This window comes from Candoia aspera, chromosome 8 (assembly GCF_035149785.1).
Source record: "Candoia aspera isolate rCanAsp1 chromosome 8, rCanAsp1.hap2, whole genome shotgun sequence".
NCBI classification, from domain to species: Eukaryota; Metazoa; Chordata; class Lepidosauria; order Squamata; family Boidae; genus Candoia; species Candoia aspera.
In genome coordinates this window covers 22,241,633-22,266,815 of record NC_086160.1, presented here as the reverse complement: position 1 = coordinate 22,266,815, position 25,183 = coordinate 22,241,633, and the positions used below count along the sequence as shown (strand labels likewise).

The window sequence follows — 25,183 nt, the reverse complement described above, 5'->3', positions numbered from 1 at the left end:
AGTTACTTGCCCTCCGGAGATGATGAGTGGCCCGTTCTGGCCACAGGCCACGCAGAAAAGACGCATCTGCCCATAGAAGGAGAAGTGGCATGTGGAGCGACGTTTCCTGGCGGACTCCAGCGCGGGTTAATACACGGGTGTGCGTTGGCGTTGGAAGGGCGGTGGCAACGTGGCTCTACCCCACCTGCGTCCCGCCCCTTATCCGTTTCTCGCAGCCCGCTTTCGGCCACATAAACTGCAGGCTCTCCAGAGTCCCGCCTAAAGCCCTGCAGTTCCACGGCCGACCGAGAGAACTCGGAGGATTTTCCTATTTTTTTCGCCGGACTTCCTCCCTCCCCTCCGCGGTGCCTTCCGAGCTTCTTCTGCTATCGCCCGTCGGCAAAACAATCCGTTTCTAGACCGCAGCCAGACTGGCGGTTTGGGTACCAGATGGCCCTGGACAGCGGCATGTTTCTTTCCGAGTGGGCGGCTGTGGCCGCCTCGGTCGTAATCCTGTTGGCCGCCGCCGTCTCCTTCTTGGTGTTCCGCAACTATCGGAAGTGGAAGGAGATGGAGGACATCCCAGAGGTCAGACCCTGGTATCCGATACTGGGCAACGCTCTGCTCCTGGATAACACCGCCGAAGGTAAAGACCTTCCACCGCGCTGCTTCCCGCCCTTTTCTGCGAGCGGCGGCGGCCTCGGGCGCTGGTCATCCCTGACCCAGCGCGGCTCATTCCGTTAGGCTGGTGGGCTCCGGGGGAGCTGAAGCAGGCGCCGAACTGTTGGGGAAGGGCGCTTGCGACAGAAGCGGGAGGTTTGAAAGACGTTAGGGTGGGAGATGGGAGAGAAAGTGCAGAGCTTACAAACGCCATAGAATTAGAAGTTGAAGACGAACCATCTGAACGATGTACAGTATGTCTATCACAGTGTTTCTCAACCTTAGCAACCTTAAGATGTGAGGACTTCAAGACAGTTATAAAAACAACCTGCACTTTTTCAAAAATCTCTATAGCATCACAAGGAAATATTGGCAGAAGCCAGGTTCAGAGCAGGAAGGGAATCAAAGGTGACTTCCAGCTATAGCACTTTGTTTTCCTAAATCATATATCCACATCAATCAGTAACGGTAGCAAAAGTACAGATTGTAATAATATTCCTGTATTAACTTTTAGTCTAGTTTTGCAGACTGGCACCAAATCTAGTTTCTAGCAGAGTCATGAGAGAGGAATCTGATTCTCTAGCTTTGTTTATAGAGAGGAGTAATGATTTTGGCCTGTGTACCCTGGTATTGCTGATGCTAGGGAGAGTGGAAGGCAAAAGGAAGAGGGGCCGACCAAGGGCAAGATGGGTGGATGATATTCTAGAAGTGATGGACTCGTCCTTGGGGGAGCTGGGCGTGTTGACGACCGACAGGAAGCTCGGTCCATGAAGTCACGAAGAGTCGGAAGTGACTGAACGAATAAACAACACCACCCTGGTATAGCCGTTGCACAATAAAGTGTGATAGTGTCTCCACCTTCTTGGAACCACAAGGACACATGCATTCATTTAAAGGTGTATCATTCAAACTTCCCTGTAGCACAGATGTAGGGCGCATATTGAGAAACATTAATGAGAAAGCTCTATGGAACTTTGGAATCAATATGAAAGATAAAACATTTAGCTGATTGAATGACATTCGCAATTCCTCCAGGAAAAAAAAAATAATTGGAAAGAAGACTTGAATCTGTCTGTCAGTGTGTTTTACAGAAGAAAGGGCATTGTTGTGTCCAAGAGAGAGGAAAGGTGAGAGACAGACCTTCAGCTGATAGCTTTGCTTCATCTTGCCTTAGCCATTTACTGTGGAAAGTGTCATGTAATATGAAAGGGGCTGAACCTGCAGGAAGGAAACACAATTTTAACCATAATTTAATCCTTGAGCACTAAGCCCTAGCTTCCTCCACCTTAATCAGACTGGGTTCTAAACATAAAGCTGCACCAAGGATACAATTTGTATTTCAGAAGGGCATTTTCATAAGAAAATTCGTAAGAAATTTGACTGAATTCTCTCCAGTTGAGTATAGGCTGTGGAAAGACCAAACCAGGATCCCATAAAGAAGTTGGGGAAGGGCTTTGGCCTCAAAGAATTTTACGGTAGCTGGGATGAATTCTTTTCCTGAGTAGAATGTCTGCAGGTAATTGAAATGGTTCTCTGTGCATTTTCTGCAGTGTAGTCTAGAAGAACCTAAGGCACTAAAGATAACTGCAAGATATCTACATGCATACTGTATACCAGGTTCATTTTTGTCATGTTTTGCATGGTCTTTTAGAAGACATCATGACCTATAATTGGTAATGTAGAGGGTAAGGGAGATCCTTGACAAAAGTATGCAAGAACTGTTACCTAGGTAGAGAGGGGTGAAACATTCTTTAAATTCTGGGAAGCAAGACAATCTTCAGAAGTGGGTGAGGCAAATGCCTCCCTGATTCACTGGGATATAAGAAGGAGGGAGATTGAGCACAATCAGACTTGCAAGATTCTGTTTTTATAATATATAGCAATATATCAATAACATGTAGTTCTAGTCTTCCTATAGGGTTGCTTTTCTAGCCTGGTCTACCTTGTGGGACTGACAGATAAAACATTCCTGCCTACAAGAGGAGGGCAGGGCACTTAAGCCTTTCTCATCAGTGTAGCAGTTTTTGACAGCTGTACTGAGTCATCAGGGTATAACAGAATAGGAATGTGCTGAGGAAGGGTGGAAATCAGAATAATCCAGTTATTATATGAATTTTTATTCATATAAAAATTGAATAGTCAGGATGCAGCCTTGTTTCATCCCTTTATAGGTTTTTATTTATTTATTTATTTATTTTTCACATTTCTATCACCGCCCATCTCCCCCTAAAAGGGTCATTAACAGATCAAAGGGATTGCTTCTTACAGGTAAAGATGTATTATTATATAGCTTTTGTATAAGCACTGGTATACGTAGATCAACAGAACTGTTCAATTTATGCCACAATCTAACTCTAGAAATGAAATCAAAAGGTGCTTTAAAGTCAATAAAAGCTGCCAACAAAGCTGACCTTGGTGGGCTTGTATATTTTCCCAACAAGTGTTGATCTAAAGTGGGTTGTCTTTCCTGAAGATTCCTCATTCCTCTCTTTAGATGTTAGCAGCCCCTAGCCAGGCCTGCAGCTTGACCTGTAAAGATTTTGCATCTAGGTCACTAATGCTACTTGGAGACCAGAAGAGCAATATGTATTAGGATCAAGGATCTTGCTTTTTTAAAGCTAGAATTTAACTTATATTTTTGAAGCCAGTTTATTTAATTAGTAGAATAAAGCATTCAGATTTCACTTGAAGTATATTATTTAACAATGCCTCAGTAGATAATGACACCTTTATATGCCCAATTTTTCATGACATGCTTATCAGTGTCTGTCCTGAATCATGAACATAGCTTATGTAGCAAACTGGTGCAAATCAAAGCAAGGTCCAGTTTGCTAGAAAGGTTCTACCTTGGACAACATCTCAGCCTCCTTTGTAATTAGCTGGCTAGCAGACCATTACTTCCTGCCCCCCCCTTTTAAAAAATAAAATATAAAATCCATGTTGTCTCCTTCAGGGTAAGAGCCACCATATGCTGCATGGTTTCCCTCCCCTTTCTGGAAGGAAGGGGAGGGAAGGGAAGGGAAGGGGAGAGAAGGGAAGGGAAGCAGGTAGGCAGGCAGGCTGTGCCGGGCAAGGAGAGAGAAGAAAAGGAGGAAACAAGTGAGAAAAAGATAAAGGAAAGAAAGATTCCTGGTCAGCAAAGAAAGAGAAGAAAAAGAAAAGCAGCTCTTAGATGATTTCCCCAGATTACATTATTATATATATTATTTCCTAGAATCAAGTTTAAAAAAGTATTACTTATCCAGATAAATAGATTTACTTATTAGAACACCCAAATATTGGTATTTGGATAAATCTACCTATTTCTTAAACTTCTGTCATTGCCAAGACTCAAAAGCATCTTATGTTGAAAACTCAATAAAAACAATAAGTGACAAAATTTAAACCACAGGTTGAGAACTACAAAAGAAGCTGCCCTGCTCACTTGGTGGGATCACAAAGCACTTGAATGAGAGATGCTGCCAGCTGTGAGGCTGTTTCACACTGTTGTGCAAGTAGCTCTGTTTTGCAATAAAAATTTGTGAAAATTAATATTGATTGGAAATCCAAGCTATTTTCGATTCTGATTGATAATATTAATAACGGACTACATTACAGTACACAGTCATTGTGAGCTTTTTCTCAACAAGCTCTCTAACCTAAAGAAACAGTTTGACTGGGAACCAGGCTTCTCTCTGAATGTAATCTGCAAGGAAAAGTAAAAATTGCAAAGTTATTCTAAGCAATTCTCTCAGTTTCAGACAAATCCTCTATGTTCTATTGGGCTTCACCCAAGTAGAGCCCTATAGCATTGTTGTACATATTTTGTAAATTGAGGTTCAGTGTATCACGTAAACTGTGGCTAAGTTAACCATACTTAAGAATGACATTAAAACACAGTTGTTATGAAGTAAAGTTTGCGGCAATTTGTAAGTGAACATCTCGCACAACGAAGTGTGTTAAGATCAAGGAATATGTTTGGAGAACAGGAAAGCAGATACTTCAGGGTGGTTTTGTTTGAGTTAGCGAAGCCAGTAAGATACGATTTTCAAGAAAAGTACTCATATATAGCCCTAAAAATGTTGTTTTTGTCTTCTGAGGATCAAAAAGTCAGAACAAATGTGTACTTCTCATTTGTAAACTGGATGTATGTTTTCCAGGTTTCCTTAAACAGATAATTCAGTATTCGGAGGAATTTCGCTATGTACAATTGCTAAAGTTTTGGATAGGACCATTACCTTATATAATCTTATATCACCAAGACACCGTAGAGGTGAGTCCCTGAATTTTCATTCTTAATGGATATGCAGGATGTTTCTAAGTCTTGGGGGAGTCTACAGGTGAGAATGATGCCATTCTCACCTTTGAATTTTTTGACAATCCCCCAGTGGAAATATCCTGCCAAGTCTCTGTTTAGAGGTTTATTGTTGGAATCCTATCTGTCCTTCTTCAGACGCAATTGTATTTAATAGGTAAGTGGGTTAGCATGGGGGGGGCATTCTTAACAGTGCAAAGAACACAGAAATAGCATGAAACTCTGTGGATGTTTCTACATTGTAACTTCTGTGTTTTTTAAAACTTGTGATATCAGTCCACTAAGAGTCATTTAACACTTCTGAAATTGATATAAGACAGACATATTGGATGATCTGAGGTTAAATGGCCAATAACATCCTCCGAAATAAACTGCATGGGATTTTGTTTATTTGTTTTGGTAATGTTGTTACTACATAATAGCAAAACTAAATATCTTACTTTATACTACAAATAATAATATAGTAAAATAAATGACATCGATTGAAAATAAAGTTCTGGTCTCCACCCAACAGTGCAGCCTTTGGCATAAGCCATAAAGCCTGGGGTGACTCTCAAGATGACAGAAATGAGATGTCCCTTGCATAACATTTCATAAAGAAGGTTGGGGTTGGGCCATTGTATGGGGGAGCTGGCTCTTCATCTTTTTTTGTTGTTGTTCCTTCAAGTCAGCGTTGACTTCCTGGACTAGTCCCTGCAGTTTTCTTGGCAAAGTTTTTAGGAAGTGGTTTGCCATTGCCTCCTTCCTAAGGCTGAGAGAGAGTGACTGGCCCAAGGTCACCCAGCTGGCTTCGTGCCTGAGGTGGGACTCATGTTCACATGGTTTCTAGCTTGGTGCCCTTAACTATTACACCAAACTGGCTCTGTCATCTATTATTATGTACACTAAACATAAAGTTGGCAGGAATGCATATATGTGACTGCCAGTAAAGAGTGGTGGGGAGAATGGTTATGATAGTGGGACTATCTAATACATCCCCATTTTTTTTTTCATATGGCATAGCAGTTTGGTGTTCATGCTGCTTTTTCTTGCTGGGAGATCCTTGTGAGATCCAGCAGTCAGATGTGTAGACTATTTAGCCGTGACAAGTCATGTTGCCCAGGGTGCACCACGAGGAGGCTAGTCTACATTGCACCAAGTTGGGCTGAGAGAGAGGGACTGGCCCAAGGTCACCCAGCCGGCTTTCATGCCTAAGGCAGGACTAGAACTCACAGTCTCCTGGTTTCTACCTCAGCACCTTAACCACTAGACCAAACTGGCTCTCATACAGAGCTAGACCAAACTGGCTCTCGTACATCCCCATGACTGAATGCTTAAGGATACTCATTCTCTTGACACTGTAAACATGTTTTTTGCATTCCGATTTTCCATTATTAAAAGCAACCTGAGTGTGCATATAAAAAATCCAATGCATGATGTGGCCTTAAAGTTAGAGTCATGTCAAGGTATAAGTAATAACCTTCGAGATAGTGCATGATCCCACTATCTTCTGTGCTGCCATGAAAAAGCCGGTATCTCAGGTTCTCACCAACCAAGCCTCTTTACATGATGGAATAAAAAGTGGGTTGTCTAGTGTTATCCAGAAGCTATGCATAAGTCTAAGGGAGAATGTAGAGAATATGCTCATACTAGACCCTGAATCATGAATTAACTAATCTTTGCTCTTACTGTGTTTGCAAACCCAGCCCATATGTTTAGTGTATGATTCAGAGTATCACATAACTTTAATAAATTGGGGCAGTGGTAGAAATAATTTTATTGCTTATAGCCTGCTTTTTACCCAGCTTTATTACTCAAAGTGGTTGAGAGCAAATAGAATGCAGTAGAAAAGTAAACATTCAGCAATATAAATTAGAAATACTGCTGACATCAATAAACTATTAAGACCCAAGGAAAAGAGATGCATCTTGATTGGGCTCCCAAAGAGGAGAAAATGGGTGGGACAAGCAATTCCCAAAGAAGTGCATTCCACAGCCTGGGTGTGTTGCCAGATGTTCATCTTAGGTTTCAGATAAACTAGCTTCCGACATCAACAGCATCTTCAGAAGGATCTCACCCTAATAGATGGGCTGGTTTGTAACAGATGAAATAATACCTCAAATAGGCCTTAAACTTAGGTATTTGAGGGCTAACACCAGTTGTTTAAATGTAATCCATGGTAAACAGTACCTTATAAAGATAATCACAATAGTAAATAGTTAAAGGTTAGTTACATATAAAATTAATCACAATAATCAGCCGAAAGTCACCAAAAGATGGATAACCAATCAGCTTAAGAATGTTTGCAACTAGTGCATGAGCTGAAACTGCACAAAACTCCTCCTTGCCATAGATACCTCCTGTGAATCCAGTAATCATTGAAGATGAAGTACCACACCCATGCTGTGAAACTACTTCTTCAGGAGAGATTTGAACCCCTTCCAAAGCAAACTGTTAACCATGGATAAATAAGTTGAGTAAACACAGCCAGCATGTATACATACGCACCCATCACGTTACTCCCTTTTGGGATAAGCATTGCTTTTGCCAGGCCAGGACCAGGTTGAGGAATCTAGCATCTCTGATGCTGAGGAACCAAACACTAGCTCTGGAAAGCTGGATATAGATTCCATTGCTCCTGACTCCAACACTGAGGATTTGGATCTATAATAGAAGGCAAGGTCTTCCAGTTTCTGAGAATGTAGGAGGCATTGAGTGGAGAGTCAGACTGGCAAGGCCAACGAAGAGACACTCACCAGAGAAGGATTAGGATGGCAGCTGAAGTCTTGCAGGATTGGATCTCAGCAATATCAAAACTGCAGATGTTTAGCTGTCCCTCGATGGGAATGGAATAGGACTAGGATGTTCAAGGCTACTTAAAAGGCTAATGCCTTGCTGGAACAACTTTGGTGACAGCGGTATATTAGCTAATCTCTTGCTTTTTATCTCCTGGATCTCTGGACTTGACCTGACCACTATTAGCATCTCACTGTTAGCAATAATAGCAATGCACTGTTAATGCTCTATTACAATGCAGTAATCCATTGTTCCAACACTTGTCAATGCATAAGGGATTTAAAAAGCCATTGCAATGGTATCCCACATTGTTAGGTATCCTTTCTTGCTTAACTGTGAGGAAACAAATAATATTGCCAAGATCAGCTACCACCTTGATATCACTTTGGATTTTGAAACCCAAAGAAGAAAGCAGAAGAATTTGGGAACTATAGAAAAGGTCTAGACATGGAATGGACTACTAACTACAGAAAATAGAAAACAGCAGAATTATTGTGTCTGCCTAAAAGTTTAGTTAAAGTTTGAGAAAATATATAGAAGGTAAAACAAGAGATAACTCATGGTACCTACGGTTTGAAAACAGATCTTTTTTCTGTATTTGAAGAGTTGATTCTCCCACAGAATTCTGAAGCACGAACCCTCTAACATCTGTCTAATTCACTTTACAGTAGCCTGCTGGAAGTCTTTATCCAGCAAGGGAGGGTCCAAGGACTGATTTCCCCTTGCCCACCCCCACAAGCATCCAATAAGAAAATATCCAACCTGTACCTATGACAGATAAGAACAGTGTAGTTTACTACCTGCATTAGAACAAACAGTAACCAAAAAGCACAGTATCACACAGATGCACGTATGTAGAGGCATCTGCAGGAACCTGTGCTTTCATCAAAACATGCATCACACTCTCACATGTAAAAAAAGAGCAAAGTTTGCATTGCACTGGCTCAATACTGCTTTTGTTATTTGCTGCCCCTGCAGATGACTCCAGGTAAAAGAGTAAGCTATTGAACTCAGTGGGATGAATCTCCTTATGTCCTGCGGAAAGGTTTGCACAGAGATAGCAGTTTGCACACCACAAGAGAGCAGTCACGTTAAAGTTACAGTACATTTCAAGAACACAGGACATATTGAAACTCATCAACTTTCTTCCTCTCTTGCAAAATGCTTAAGGCAAAAGTCTCAATTTAGCAATTTATCTAATTCTCTTTTTGGTTATTTGATCTGTTTTCCTGGTCTGAATCTCCTCCTGCCTGAGCCATCTGAATCCAGTTTTCCTTCTCTTTGTTTTTCAAGCCTCAGTTCTCTTCTAGCCCATATGCTGGGTATTTTCCTTGCTGTCAAAACTTGTTAGCCTCTTTCTCTTCTAGCTGGTTGAACTGCCAAACAATACACTACTGCTGAATTATTTGCACCTGTCTTCTCTTGTTAGGTGTAGCAAGCAGAATCACAGCAGGGTTATATCTTGATAGAAGCATAGCCAACGGATACTGCTGATCTTGAATGAGTTCAGATATCCTGGACCAGACAGATCCTTGAATACAAGGATATTTAAGGAACGTGCAAATGTTCTAGCTCTACCTGAAGTCATTATTTTTGAGAAGCACTGGAAAATAGATACATGTAGTTAATGTAGTCCCTATTTGATAGAAGGAGAATCAGAGCAATACAGACCAATCAGAGGGGCATCAGTATATGGAAGGATTCTAGAGCACAAATCAATAAGCATCTTGGAAACAATCCAGTGATTACCTGAAGTTAACATGTGAAGAATTAGCCTTTCCTACAGTGGAGGAATGGATGATTAAATTGATGGAACTGGCTCAAATGGCCAAGTTAACAGCGTTGATAAGAGAAAATATCATTTCTGGATTTGTTTCCACTTGGCAACAACTTTTAGACTATTTGCTTGTGTCAGAAAAAAATGAAGTTTTGATTTTGGGTTTTGATGATTAAATGATCTGATTTGATAGAAATAATGTTATTAAGGTTTAACTAATGGCAAGAGATTATATTTGTAAATGCATTTATATCTGTATTGGCGAAGGTCGGAAGACACTTTCTTTTTTTGTCTTCTCTCTAATTCTGTATTTTTTTAGTTTTTTTTTCTTTAGTTCTGTATGTCTTATCTATAATCTATATTTTGTGTTTTAACTATACTTTGAAAATTAATAAAGTTATTTTTTTAAAAATGTGAAGAATTAGCCTTGTCAGACTAATCTTATTTAATTTTATTAGGTGTCCTGTTTAGTAGATTGTGAAAATGCTACAGACTCAAGCAAAGCATTTGACAAAGTACTCCTTGACATTGTGATGAGCCAGTGGATGGCATTACAACTGAGTGGATGCATAGCTGTCTAAAAATATATACATATATCATCAGACTGCAGAAAATCTGATATTCTGACTGTACTTTTCAACATTTTTGTTAATGATTTTGTTGAGTAGGTATAAGAAATGCCCATCATATTTGCAAATAGCACAAAATTGAGTGGTGTAGCTAATGCCCTGACTTTGCTTTATATAGTTTAATGCAGAAAACAGAAATAAAATTAAAACTGATTTTGAAAACAAATGAAATTTTACATAGATAGTTGCAAACCAGAAATCAGGTAGATATAGGATATATATACCTGCCTTGGTAATGGTCTTGTGAAAAAGGTTTTGGAATAGTAGATGATCACAGGCTGAACATGAATCTGTAGTGTGGTGTAGCTGTTAGAAAGACAAACACAGTTTCAGTAGTTTCAGTAACTATATGTTTACAGGATTAAAGAAGAGCAACCTACTTAAAACAATTAACATGGAACTTATTTGATTTGCCTAATGAATACAGATTGCAGAATTTGGTTCAAGTTGCCAGATTTTGGGTTATCAATGCAGAATTTTGATTTTCTGTCCCATTGCACCATAATATAAAGAAGAACAAAGAAGAACATATTAATTCCTCTTTATTTTAAAGTTACAATACAAGTGTGTTTTCCACTGGCAGGTTATCTTGCGTAGCTCAACATTTATCAAGAAGTCTTATCTCTACCAATTTCTTCAGCCTTGGCTAGGCACAGGACTTCTAACAAGGTGAGGCAAAATGCAACTCAATTGTTTTGCAGTAGATTAAAGCACGTGTTTGACCCATGTGGTGGACCACAGTCTTGTTGGACACTTAAGACCTGACTGAGCTATTACCCCTGTTCTTTATGTCTGCCTGAAGATGTAAACACAATAGCAAAAGGGGGAAGAGGGAGCTAGATCTGATATTGCTGTATTTGTAATTCATCTCAAGTCCCCATACAACCTGTTTAATGTATCAAAATGGCCTCCAAGCATGCATAGTGGTATGTGTGTACAGATACCTTTTTGGATGTGAAGCTATACAGATGTGTGGGCTTGAGATACTGGACCAGTGAGCAGCTACCAAGTTCTTTTTCTGCTTATTCAATGTCTGGCCCTGTTGGGTTTTATGAAGGAAGTCTATATTTTGATCTGGTTTTGATTTGTGTGAATAAGTCCTGAGTTTCATGAGTTAGTCCTGATATACTGAAGACAAAATAGTTGTGGTTGTTTTAGTCATGGTTCCTCTGAGAGAGGGACTTCAAATTGAAAATATAAAAATAAATAGAAAACTGATTGAAGGACAAAGCGGCTGGGTTCATGTATTGCCCTAAGCCATGATTTACTGCTAAGATTATACATCACATTAAGTCATTGTGATCAGAATATGTTTGAAGAGACTAAAGGATGAAGGAATGATGAGAACAGAATCAAGATTCAGTGCATGGGTGGACTTTAACCAGCACCCAGTTGGATTTCTCTCTTAGTTGCTAATAACTACCACTTGTTGAGATTACATAGCACAGCACTGCAGTTAATCTACAACAGAAGTGAGTCCTTTCTAAACTCTTTGTTGAAGCTTTGAGAATAGAAGTATGAGTCCAGAGTTCTGAAAGCTGTTATATTGCAGTAAAGACTCCAGAAACCGCCTTCTCAAACCTGGAGGTGCTCCATATGTGTAGACTTCCCCAGAATTCCTCAGCCTGCATGGCCATTGCTAAGAAATCTGGGACCTGAAATTCACCCATCTGACAACACCCCAGATAGGGGAGATTGTTTTAGGTCTCTGTGTGTGTGTCTGTCTGTCACAATATTGTGGAAGAAAGGTTTAGTTGGCATAGGCATATTATTTTTAATTCTTTGTTTTGCAGCAGTGGGAAAAAATGGCACTCCAGACGAAAAATGTTAACACCAACCTTCCATTTCACAATCTTAGTAGATTTCCTTGAAGTGATGAATGAACATGCCGATATCCTCGTTCAAAAACTTGAAAAACACCTGGACAAAGATCCATTTGATTGCATTTCATACATTGTATTATGTACCCTTGATATAATATGTGGTAAGTTTTGATTATTATCTAGTAGCGCTATAAATAAAAAAGCTGAAATAATTGAAGTCTAAAAATCCATCTGTTTATGTTACAGAATGAAATGTATTGTGATAAGTGACTACAGGATAGCTACTTTTTGCTATTGACCCAGATTATTTTATTCCATTAAAAAATGATTCATTCTTCTGCGGAACGTAAATGGGGTTTTGATACCATTGACCATGGTATTGTTCTGGACCGGCTGCAGGTCTGTGAGTGGAGGCCACAGTATTGTGGTGGTGCTCCTTTCTCTGCAGCCATTTCCAGTTGATAATGATAGGGGAAGGAAAGCCTGAAACCTCTGGTTTGTGCCTCCACACTCTAACACCTCTGTATAAGATCTACATGAGACCATTGGAAAAGGTCAACCATCAGCTTGGCGGTCTATCATCAGCCTGGATGGGGAGGCTCAGGTTCAACCCTAGCAAGGCGGAGTGGCCTTGGGTGTTCTTCCAGTTCTGGAGCTTTTCCACCTTTAGTCCTGGGTGGGACTGCCCTGTGCCTCTCAGGACTTGTGTGCAACTTGCAGGTCTTCTCAGACCCTCAGCTCCTGCTTGAGGAGCAAGTGGCAGCTGGGGCTGGGGAGGCCTTTGTTACAGGTTTAGTTTGTGTGCCGGTTGCACCCATTCTTGGAGTGAGAGGCCCTCCTCATAGTCATTCACACTTTGGTCACCTCGTAGCTGGACTACTGCAGCATGTTCTGTATGGGTCTAGCCTTGAAGATCAGCCGGAAACTACAGAATCCAGAATGTAGCAGCATAAGCACTGATGGACAAGCCATGCTCTGCCATGTAACACCCCTGGTATGTGAGATGCACTGGTTGCCATTTGGCTTCCAGGTACAATTCAGGGTGATGGTTATTACCTATAAAGCCCAGCATGGCTTAGGACTAGCTGTATGAAGGACCTGCTGTCTCCTGTAGTTTCTGTCATCCTAATCTCTCTGTTAGGATTGGCCTTATCCGGGTCCCATCATTTACACAAGGGTGTCTAGTGGGACCCAGGAAGTGAATCTTCTCTGTCTCTTCACCTACCAAGTGAAACATATTCCCCCAAAGATCCACATGGCTCCTGCCTTGTCTGCTTTCAAGCATCTTTGAAATTCTGGTTGGTTTCCCAGACCTGGGGCCAGGTGGTTTGGAGTAGATATTTGGGTGGGTCCCCTTTTAGTAGTGAGAGAAATAGAGATATGTTGTGTTTCTTACAGTTTCCCTCACATGGTGGTTGTGTTTTACTTTACGTTGTGTAGTGTTTTCTTTGCATGTTATTGCATTTTTGTTTTATGAAACCATCCAAAGTTATCTGTGAGTTGGGTAGCATAGAAATATGACAAACTGAATTAGAATTAGATTTCAAATATCAGTGCATAGAAAGAGAAACAATCAGTTGCGTTCAGGAGGGAGAGAAAGCCATCTGCTATGGAAAAGCCATCTGCTATGGACATGCATTATCAACAGAGAGGGCACTTCCAAACCATCACCATTTTCACTCTTCTAAACCCTTAGAAACAATTTCAGAGTGATCCAAGATCACCTTCAGATAGATTGATCCTGAAATACTGAGGAGTGAAAATAACTGCTCCTCTATGTTTAAGCAGCAAAATTCCATCACTCCAACTCTACACAAAAAGGAAAGGAAAAGTAAAGCGATCAAGCAGGCTGGCACTTTGCACATTTCTTATATTTTGCCAAAAAAGAGGAGAAAATCTTGCCACTGTCAGTTCTGATTGCTTGGACTGGACTGCTGAGGAAGAACTGTAGAGCCATCCAGCCATCATTCCTTTTACAGGTCCTGCAGCTCAGAAACCAGGAGCAGGCTGAGGCAAGAGTTCTTTCTGAATGGAGCTCTGCAGAATTCAAATGGCTCAAAGAAACCAGCAAAACAAACACAAATACTATGTGTTTCACACTGTATTCAATTAAATTTAGGTAGAATTTATTAGAAATAAATACAGAAGTAAATCAGTTCAGCCCTCTAAGCCTGTGAATGTCATGAATTTAATCAGCAGCTGGGTTCACATATCACTCTAAACCCAAGTTGTTTAACCATGCCTTATTGAATAAACCACAATTACCTGGGTCCATAAACATTCTAAATCAAAACCCTAAGGATTATGAACTCGCTATCTGAACTCACAAGAGATAGCAAGTCAAATCTAGACAACCTGTGTTATGGGTTTATATGCATTGTGAATTGGGCCAAAGTCTTCCATGGTTTTTTTCTCTCTAGAAACAGCTATGGGTAAAAATATTGGTGCACAAAAGGACAAAAATGCAGAGTACATCAAAGCTGTCCACAGGTGAGTATAAAGATGGTGATCTACTCCAGTGGACCACAGTCAGAAATTAATGAAGGCAAGTCCAACTGGTGAGTCCCAGTACTAACAAATTAGTTTACACATATAGATTGTACAGCTTAGATTATGAGATTATACAAAAATGAGACAAAACTGCTCCTTCAAATGACCCACTTACCAGCCTGTTGAGCATCATAAACAAGCTATATGCCAGATACCTTAATGGACAACTGACTGCTGCAAACAATATTATGGCAGAAGACCAAGCCAGCTAAGTGATGTTCAACATTAGACCTTCAGCATTTAGCTAAAAAGTATACCACATATTCGCATAACAAACTCTACATGCTAAGCATTTGGTGTTCTCTGATCTGGTTTCTCTTCTGAAGATGTTTCATTTCCAGAGGTAGGTAACATCATTAATGCATATAAACAGCCAGAAAACTCCACTTTTCCATGCATTGATGATGTTACCTAGCTTGGAAATGTTCTAGTTTCCACTAGAAACATCTAGTGGAAGAGAAGCAACCTCAGAAGGAAGAAGAACACAACAACTGAAACCTGCGTATATTCTCCACTGTGGCCTTTATAAAGTTAAAGCAATATTTGATTTCAAAGTAGCTGTTCTGGAGCACAGAAACTTCACTAGCACAATTGAGCAGGAGAGAGTGGAACATCAAAAGGTTTCAGAGTATCTCAGAAGGTCTTTACAGACACAGTAGATTTTTAACACATTGCAATTGTTAATTGATACAGGACTTGTAATCTGTCTCACATACAACCTGCATCGACATAACCACCATGTCTTTTCCCCACTTTCCTCCCCATTCCAATTTCATCAATTTAGCCACTCCATGTATCTGATGAAGTGAGCTGGAGTTCAAGAAAGTTATGCTTTTTAATAAAATTCGTTAGTTTGAAAAGGTGCGACTAACCCCTGATTTTTGGCTACTGTAGACTAACACAGCTCTCTCTCTACAATGACTGCTTTTGGTTTTATTGATTGGTAATTGGCTTAATAGTTTTAGTAATTTGGTAATTTAGTTTTGTCTCTCGTGTGTGTGTGTGTGTTGATTTTATTCTGTCATACAATGATATTCAACTTTGGTCACTGACCATAATAAAGTATGACTAACTACACTTGATACATCTTTCTACAAAAGTATTATAGCTTTCTGGTTTGTTATTCTAGGATGTCCGATCTAATTCATCATAGACAGAAGTCACCGTGGCTTTGGCCCAACCTTTTGTACAGTATGTCCAGAGAGGGAAGGGAACATTACAGGAACCTGAAGATACTTCATAGCTTTACAGATAAAGTAAGCTCCAGAATTCCTCTTCATGTCAACAGCATGTGGAATTATTTCCATTCAGCTTTGCCATTATGCCTCTTTCAGATTCATATGTGCCATTCGTTTTAGCCTTGTGTGAGGTAGCCTCATTTCACCTTGATGAGAAGCTTTGCACCATGGAGACTATATGATTCTCACAGAGAGGCAGCAGCCTGATTTTTGTCACTTCTAGGCTTTCTCTCCCTGTTCCACTAATAGCTCCTTCAAATAGTTCCCTAGATATACTGGGAGATATCCCAGAAGCAGTGCAGACAAAGCAATGCAGCACTTTTGCTTTTAGAAACCATGAGTTGAGGTGGGGAGGATTGTTTGATGGAGCAGCTTTGAAGGAATGGTCTGTATGAACATTTGTCAGTGAAGCACCATCAGTGCTGAGGCATTGCATCTGATTCATTATATTTCTTTCTCTTCCTCCAGTAAAACAGCTTTTTGTGAGATTTCCTATTTTATCCTTACAGAGGCTGCAGGGTTGATAAATAATGACCAAATCATCAGAGGCCTATTGTTCTTTATGGTTGTGTCAGGATTTGAATCTAGTGCTTGATGGACCAATAATTTAGCCTATGTAAACCTAGCTATTACTGCTCTGTCACCACCAGAAAAGTCTCTATATGTGGGTATATAAGAGATCTTGAGTATTTTCCTAGTACTTTTGCCTACCCTTCCATTTATGTTTATAAATATTTTATGGTCAATTCTTGGGTTAGATTTTTCTCTGAATCCTTAGCAGGCACAAAATTTAAAGGAACTTACAGTACCAACTTCTATCAAGGTTTTTTCAACATATTGATGAATGAAACAAGGAGGTCCTGCTAGATCTATATGTCTGATACCCAGTTTCACACTGCATTGTTCTGTCCACATTGGTTTCACAGAAAAAGTAATTGATTTGTAGTTTGAGTCTGATCCTACATGTTATGTAGGAAGGAAATGCCCATCTAAGTGTGTGTGATGCTGGTGGTTGCATCTCTCTTCTATTTACCACCAGAAAGCATAATTCTTCTCTTAAGGAATGGCAGATACTGCTAATTGCCTTTGCATGGATCTACACAGAGCATGCCTTGAATTAGATATAATACATGGTATTTTCTCCCAACTATCTAAGGTTATTGAAGAAAAAGTTTGCGAAATTAAGCAACAGGAGCAGCATCAAAATGGTGCCAGCAGCAATGAGCAAAGAAATAAGAAAGTGAGGAAAGCTTTCCTTGATATGCTTCTGGATGCCAGGGATGAAAATGGGAAGAAGTTGGGCTACCTCGATATTCGAGAAGAAGTGGATACATTTATGTTTGAGGTATAGAATGATCAGAACGGAATAGCAGAATGGCGAAGAGACTGCTGGAAATCAGAAAATGTCTGTTTTGAATGCCACTGCTCTCCCCTGCAAGACCACTAATTATTTTCTCTCAGGCTACCAGTTGTAATATGGTAACACTATATTTATTTTACGTACTGCCTTATTAGCAAATGCCCTTGCAGCAGTTAATATTTCTAGAAACCAAGTTTTTTTTTAAAAAAAAATGCATAATACTAAAGATTATACATCAACTGAAGAAACAGGCTTTAGCTTGGCTTTTATATCTCTGTAGGAAGGAAATTCCCCAGAAGGGAGAGTCATTATATGGCATTTACGGTATTTCCATCTTAGCCACCTGGCCCACCCATTATGGCTGAGGACTTTGAAGATAATAATAATGACATAGAAGAGATAATTTTTCAGACGTGGAAACCGGAGTCCCAGGGTTGTGTGTGTCCCTCCCCCTGACCAAGTTTCAATTTTGTAGCTCCTGGGCTCCTTCCAACCACAACTGCTAAACATTGTCAGCATACCTTGTCCTCCTGCCTTTTTATTTAGTTTTTTTTTTTTTTTTTAATCGTATGGCATAGCAGTTCGGTGTTCATGCTGCTTTTTCTTGCTGGGAAATCCTTGTGAGTCCAGCAGCCAGATGTGTAGAATATTTAGCTGTGACAAGTCACATTGCCCGGGGTGTACCACGAGAAGGCTAGTCTACATTGAACCAAGTTGGGCTGAGAGAAAGTGACTGGCCCAAGGTCACCCAGCCGGCTTTCATGCCTAAGGCAGGACTAGAACTCATAGACTCCTGGTTTCTAGCCTGGAGCCTTAACCACTAGACCAGACTGGCTCTCTTTATTTAGGTGAAAAAAGCCAAGAAGAAGCAAACCAAAAAACCCCCCAAATCTGTGTGAGAATGGACTTGGCATCATCCACTTTGTCTCCTTTCCTCAGCTATGGTGACTTTCAGCCTCCCCAGAAAATTTAACTTCAGCCCCCACTTAAAATTTCTACCCCTTCAGTCATTTTAAAGACAACAAGTGGGATTATGCAAGTGACACTAATTACAGTGTTAAATATTTAAGGTATCTCATTTATTGGTCCTGATTTTTGAATTCCCCAAACCACATTTACTTGGTTGGTTTCTATTTAATGTCACAACCTTCAAATACATTATTAGGGTACTTGTAGTACTAAATTGAAAAGAATACACACACAAAAAAAACTAAAATAAGGTAAAATGGTAAATGTATGGAAGGAGCATATAAATGCAGAACCTCATTTATAAAATTAACCAATTCCATATATATAGATATGCAATGTTCTCTCTTTCAAACAGAACTCAGCCTCACAATCGAGAACTCTCACGTGGTTCTTTCTTTCTCCTCCCAGTAGAAACAGCAAAAAAGAAGAAAAACGAAACAAGGACTTGTTGAAGGGCTGCACCATACCTAACAGGGCTGCACAGTGCTTCACATTAGATTGTAGAAAGATGCTTCGGGCTTCTTGGGAAGCAAATAAGGCAGCTGTCTGCAATCTTTTATGACATCAGCCTTAATGTTCAGTTTGTCCATTATTGGACAAATATATACTTACGGTGCAAAATATTTACAGGTGGTCCTCACTTAATGATGATTCATTTAGTTCAGACTTACAGTGGTGCTAGAAAAAACGACTTATAACCAGTGTTCACACTTACGACAGTCCCAGCGTCCCAGCGATCATGTAGTCATGATTTGGGCACTTCGCAACTGGTTCGCATTTATGACCGTCACAGCATTCTATGGTCACGTGATCACCATTTTCAATCTTCCCAGTCAGCTTCTGGCAAGCAAAATCAATGGGGAATCACATGATTTGCTTAACGACCACAGTGATCCGCTTAATGACCATTGCAAAAAGATCGTAAAATCTGGTCGGATTTACTTAATGACTGCTTTGCTTAGTAACTGAAATTCTGGTCTCCACTGTGTTCGTTAAGCAAGGACTATCTGTAATTCCTTTTAATCATTATGTATCAAGCTATCTGTCCCTTTTCTCCCCCTTTACATTCTGGGGCTTGACTGTTGAGTCACAGGTTTCTTCCATGATTTTTTTTTGCACTGTAATTTCATGTCCTCCTTCCAACATTACTGTTTAAAAGCAAAAGTATTGTGGACAGTCCTTCCAGAGCTAAGTATTTTGATGCTCAATGATTTCAGGGAGATAATTGTGTGCCTAACTCTCGCTGACTTTGGCTGAATTGCATCAACTGGCATACAATTATACAGACTTTCTTGACCTAATAATATTGAGATGAATCAGGGTGACAACTTCAGCAGTTTCCGACCAGCATAGCCATCAGCTGTTGCAGTTGGTAATTGTAATTATTACTCATTGAGAAGATGCCAAGTTAAGAAACCTTTCATAAAGGCTTATAGTTTGAAATTTCTCCTCCTAGGGTCATGATACCACTGCTGCTGCCTTGAACTGGGCTATTTACTTGCTTGCACGTCATCCAGAAATCCAAAGAAAAGTTCACAGTGAATTGGATGAAGTTTTTGGTAAATGTTTCTTTCCTCTGGGCATTTTGGTATAACCCCGGGATAGTATAGAATTCATATAAATTCTGTGTAATCAGTCAGAAACATTACCTCTTCCTTCCAGAGGAAGTCCTTATTTCAGAGGCATAAGGCATTCTCATAGCTGACATTTAGAAAGCAATCTTGATCATTCATAAATATTCTGCCTTTTACCCATTGATGTCAGTCCCACTGATTTTCTTTAAGAGGAGGCATCTCTGGAAAGGTTAGCAGCTAATTATCTTAATAACAAACAAACAAAAGTGCAAAACATCAGTTTATTAGCCAATGAGGCAACACACTAGGTGATACCAATTCATACTTTCTGCCTTTACCCTTTTCATTCATAATTAAGCCTATACCTCTACTTCTTGAGGTATATTCATCAGTTCTACTCCACAAGATCAGACCCCTTTTGGTCAGAACTATTACAAACTCGCCCCTTCTTTTAGTTTCAAAAATACACAACGTATTTATTTTTATTTCTTTCACATTTTGTTTTCAATTCATCCTCTTTATCTTTCACTTCTCTTACATTCCAAGACACAATCTTCCATATATTATGATCTTCACTAGATTGACCCATAGATGTTGATTTCTGCTCCTCGTCATTACTTTGGTCAAACAAGGATTTCACCTACTACTTTTTAAACAGATAGAAACCATGACTAAACTAGGTTACCAATCTCAATTGTACTTGTGCCACAGGCAGCATTCCCTGCTAACGGAAAGGACATGACCAGTCAGTTCTGACACATATTGGCAGCTAAAGCTGCTCCACCATAAGCATGCTAATGCTTTTCTATGCAAGCTAATATCTCTTCTCTAAAGATTAACTTACTAAGCCAACATACCTTTGCTATTTTATCAGGTAGTTCTGACCATCACATCACAATGGATGATCTGAAGAAACTGCGATATCTGGAATGTGTCATTAAGGAAGTGCTTCGTCTTTTCCCTTCTGTTCCACTTATTGGCCGTGTTCTAAACGAGGATTGCTATATCAGTAGGTCATCCATACAGGTTGTAGGGAGATGTATGGTGCTATTGGGGTTTGTCTTGTGTTGACAAATATTTGCTCTTCTTTGGCAGGAGGGTTTAAGATACCAAAAGGGACTGATGTCCTAATCTTGACTTACACATTGCACAGAGACCCTAACAATTTCCCAGAGCCAGAGGAATTCAGACCTGAGCGTTTTTTTCCTGAGAACTCAATTGGACAACACCCATATTCTTATGTCCCTTTTTCTGCTGGGCCCAGGAATTGCATTGGTATGTATACAGAACGGAGTGGTATATCCCTTGGTTCTCTGAAGAATGATAGGTCCTGTAATGGTGCAAAAATCTTTCAAAATAAGGTGTTATATTTAGACTTGGAGCAACCCCTAGAAGTGTCACTTCAGAAATTTCATTTTTTGCTTTCTTGGAAGGAAGTATCAAGAAGGATCTTCCAAGGCTTCTTCCCGGCTCAGTGCTATTCAGCATCTTTATAAATGACATAGTGAATGGGATGGGAAGGGAAGGAAAGGATGCTTATCCAATTTGGAAGAGGAATTCACAAGTTAAAATCACAGGCCTGAACCCTGGGCTGAATCCAACAGGGTGAGGTTTAACTGTAACAAGTGTAAGGTCCCATGTCAATGTAGAGAAAACCCAAGCTCATAAGGAGACATTTGAGGAATTCAGCTTGGTAACAGTGCATGTGAGAAGGATCTAGGCATGCTAGTGGACATCCTCTGTTAAACCGCTGCGCTGCTGAGCTTGCCGATCGGAAGGTCGGCGGTTCGAAGCCACGCGACGGGCTGAGCTCCCGTTGCTAGTCCCAGCTCCTGCTCACCTAGCAGTTCGAAAACATGCAAATGTGAATAGATCAATAGGTACTGCTTCGGCGGGCAGGTAACGGCATTCCATGTAGTCGTGCCAGCCACATGACCTCGGACGGGTCTACGGACAACGCCGGCTCTAACGGCTTAGAAATGGAGATGAGCACCGCCCCCTAGAGTCGGACACGACTGGACTTTACGTCAAGGGAAACCTTTACCTTTACTATGAGGCAGAAGCTAAAATGACTGATGCTGTGATGCATTATTGAAAGCACTGTGTCCAGAACTAGGCATCCCACTTTAAAAGAATTTCTGTATGGAGAAGCTAAAGTGAGTTTAGAGGAAAGCTGCCAGGATGAGCAGGATCTGGAAACCTAGCCATATGAGGAACAGTTAAAGGACAACTAATGTTTAGCTTCCAAAAGAGAATACTAAGGGCAGAAATGAACGTACTCTACAAATATCTAAAAGGCTGATATGTTTGAGAACTGGCACAGCTGTTTTCTTTTGAAACTGAAAGCGGGTCGAAGGCCAATGGATTTAAAATAAAAGAAGGCAGAATATTAGGAAGCATGTCTTCAAGTATGTCCCCATATAGGAAGTTGATAAATAGGGGAGCATCTGCTCAGAACAGTGTTGGATATCCCTGCAGTGGAAATTCTCAAATGAAGCTGGATAGTCACCTCTTAGGCCTTGTTTGGTGGAATCCTGCACTAAACAGAGATAGGAGAAAACTTACTATGTTCCTTCTAATTCATATATTTATGATATTACTTTCCTCTCCTTGTGCTCAGGATAAAAATTTGCATGTGATGTACAGATAAAAAAGATACTCTTTTTGTTATTTTTTTTAAACCTGGCAGTTGCAATTTAGTAGTTTGCATTTCGCATTGGAAAAAAAAAATTAGGTACGAGTTACTATATTGCTGAAGTATAACCAGCAACCACTATTTCCTGCAACATGAATGATTTCTTTATAAATCACAGATTCATGCGTTAATTGCTCCTTTCTTTTCTTTTGTACCTGTACATGGAGCAGAGGCCTTTATCATTAAACAAATTGCATTGCCATGATGTTAATATATTGGGAATAGTTATGATTTAACCTTGCTTAATGAGAACCCAAGTGCATGGATTATTCTCACTAACAGTTTTACAAGTTTAGTGATTACAAGAAACTGCAACGTGTTTGAAAACAAAGGACAGTGTAACCCCCAAGATTCAGTAATATGATGGAATACCAAACCTCTGAGAAGAAGGTCCCATAGTGGAGAGAGGGAGCTGAAGAGAATGTTAGAAGAACGTAAAGTCTATTTTCAGTGTGTTTACTGTAGTGCACTCCACTTCCCTTGATCATAACTGCTTGCTCCAATGTGATGGCTTTGATTTGACATCTGTATTATGATGCTAGCTGCTGATTAAGGTTTGAATACATCTTCTAGTATCACTCATTATTTGACATACTTGCTGGACTATGAGATGTTCTGGCTCAGCCATTTCTGGAGTTTCATGTGTTGTGCAGCCTTAGTTAATGAATCTGAGACCCTGGCTGCAGTTGACTTACTCAAGTATCTATTATCACTAAAGTGAACTGTTAATGCCATTCCTTTTGAAACTCATGCAGGTCAACGCTTTGCTCTGCTAGAGACAAAGACAATTCTAGCAACCATATTGCGACATTTTTGGATTGAAACTAAGCAGAAACGTGAAGAACTTGGCATGGCTGGAGACTTGATTCTTCGTTCAACCAAAGGCATCTGGATTCAGCTGAAAAAGAGGCCAACTCTTAGCTCTTAGTATAAGAAACCACAGGAATTGTGCATCTAGAACATTTCGTCAATAAAAACTCTGCATTTTGATGGCTGGGCGATCAGGATGATCTACAATGAAGGAAGGAACTTCCTTTTAGAAAACAATTAGAATCAAATAGTTTTTATTGTGATTGTTGACCAATATTCAAATAGTTAACCAAAACAAAATAAAATACAGCACTTACTATACATTAGTATATACATAAGGGTATGTAATGTAAAACAAATTGCCAACCATGCAGTGCTAAACCTGCTACTGCTATGTTAGGTTATCGGTTCTGTTCATGCAGTTTCTCATCAAAGGTTCATGATTGAGCTTAGCAGTCCTGCTAATGGCCATGTCCCATTATGGATTGATAATTGGTTAAAAACAGAAAGCAAAGAGTAGGAATAAATGGGGAATTTTCTCAATGGAGTGAATAAGAAGTGGAGTTTCTCAAGGATTTGTGCTGGAACCAATGTAGAACAGGTAGAAGAGAACACTTGTTCACACAGGATGTAATTTGTAGATTTCCTTACCACAAGACATGATGGTCACTAACTTGGATGGCATTAAAAGGAGATTGGATACAGTATTGGAGGAAAGAACTATAAAACACAATCTTGAGGCTCAATATTCCTTCTTGATTGTGGGACAACATGTCTCCAAACACCATTTACAAAGGAACAGTCTACAGTATGTCTCCATTTTCTGCTTGTAATGAATTTGGGTATAATAGGCACTCTTAAGTTCTTTGTCTGTCAGAAGGTAACACACATGAACCATCTTGCATTTAGCAAAATTTATGCATGGCCTTGGCTGAGCCCATGGAAAAGTTGTATGCTGTATTACAGGAGCAATGTATGCATTAAATCTGATTCATGAACAATTATGTAAAACGATTTTTCCAAAAATATAACTGGTGCTATAGCAAAACTGGTAAAAGTGCTGCAATAAAGGTGATAGTTTTTTAAAGTTGCCATTGGATTCTTAATATTTATTATGTGCCTCAATCCTGAATACTTTTATGAAAGAGCCTTGATCATTACTTGCTAGAAAAAGTAAAGTTCTCCTGCTCAAATGGTTTTGGGCTGGAATGGCTGAAAAACCATTCTTTCTCATTCCCCATGCTGGCTGGGGAATTCTGGGAGTTGAAGACCAGACATCTTAAAGTTGCCAAGATTGAGAAAGACTGGTCTGTGGCGTATTCCATGTTCATTATCCAACAATACTTGTTATGTCCCATCTCCAAGAGAAGGTTAGTTGGTGATTTGATCCTCTGCATTGTACCTTCCTTTGGGTTGTTCCCAAGCTGATAAATTCTGTCCTTTCTCATCATCTGAACTATTGCCTTTTTCTTCTAGGATTACTGTGAACTTGCGTTTGCTGCAAATATATGCTGGGTTGTTTTCAGGCAGGGAGATGAACATGTTGCAACCACTGGAAATCAAAATTGCAGACCTCTTTTGTTTGTTTAATGTTTGTTCTGTTCTTTGAAGAACAGCAGCAGAATAGCTTTATTTCTTCTTGTTCTTTCTCACAATTTCAGGTTAAACAAGTAAAAACCTTTAGCCAAAAGGAAAATTTGTTAGAAATCCCCCTTACACACCCTACCAAATTCCTCAAGCAAACTCCTGCTCGCTCTATTGACTCATTCTGTGAGTTGTGCTCCCTCAAACCACTGTGGCTTTGTATTTGTTTTTCAGTCTCTGCTTACTCAGGAAGAAGTAGTCACTCGTTTACCCACAAGGGACACATCACTTGCAGCTTTCACTCCGCACAGCTTAGCACACCATCCCTCAGAACACCCAAAGCTGCTCTGATCAGTCTTACTTCTTTCTTCTGAATCCCCAGGCAAACTCCTATTAGCTTCCTTGTTGCTCACTTACCTGATCTCCTTTAAAACTACCTCGGCTGATGCACATTAGCACATCTAGG

General features: G+C 40.0%; 1 protein-coding gene across 1 annotated transcript; it reads left to right on the top strand.

Moving 5' to 3' along the window:
* Window positions 1–400: 400 nt before the first annotated feature.
* Window positions 401–23,676, top strand: LOC134502349 (cytochrome P450 4V2). Its single transcript, XM_063310676.1, has 11 exons — window positions 401–625; window positions 4,779–4,891; window positions 10,698–10,783; window positions 11,908–12,098; window positions 14,358–14,427; window positions 15,617–15,743; window positions 16,882–17,070; window positions 19,511–19,613; window positions 20,503–20,637; window positions 20,724–20,903; window positions 23,079–23,676. The coding sequence occupies exons 1-11, from the start codon at window positions 430–432 to the stop codon at window positions 23,249–23,251; spliced, it is 1,563 nt and encodes a 520-aa protein (XP_063166746.1). The 5' UTR covers window positions 401–429; the 3' UTR covers window positions 23,252–23,676.
* Window positions 23,677–25,183: the final 1,507 nt, after the last annotated feature.

Bases quoted from the DNA above. Each gene is read 5' to 3' on its own strand.
- LOC134502349 (XM_063310676.1), top strand. From the start codon at position 430: ATGGCCCTGGACAGCGGCATGTTTCTTTCCGAGTGGGCGGCTGTGGCC. The intron at 14,428-15,616 runs GTGAGTATAAAG...TTGTTATTCTAG, and splicing joins TACATCAAAGCTGTCCACAG to GATGTCCGATCTAATTCATC. The intron at 20,904-23,078 runs GTATGTATACAG...AAACTCATGCAG, and splicing joins TGGGCCCAGGAATTGCATTG to GTCAACGCTTTGCTCTGCTA.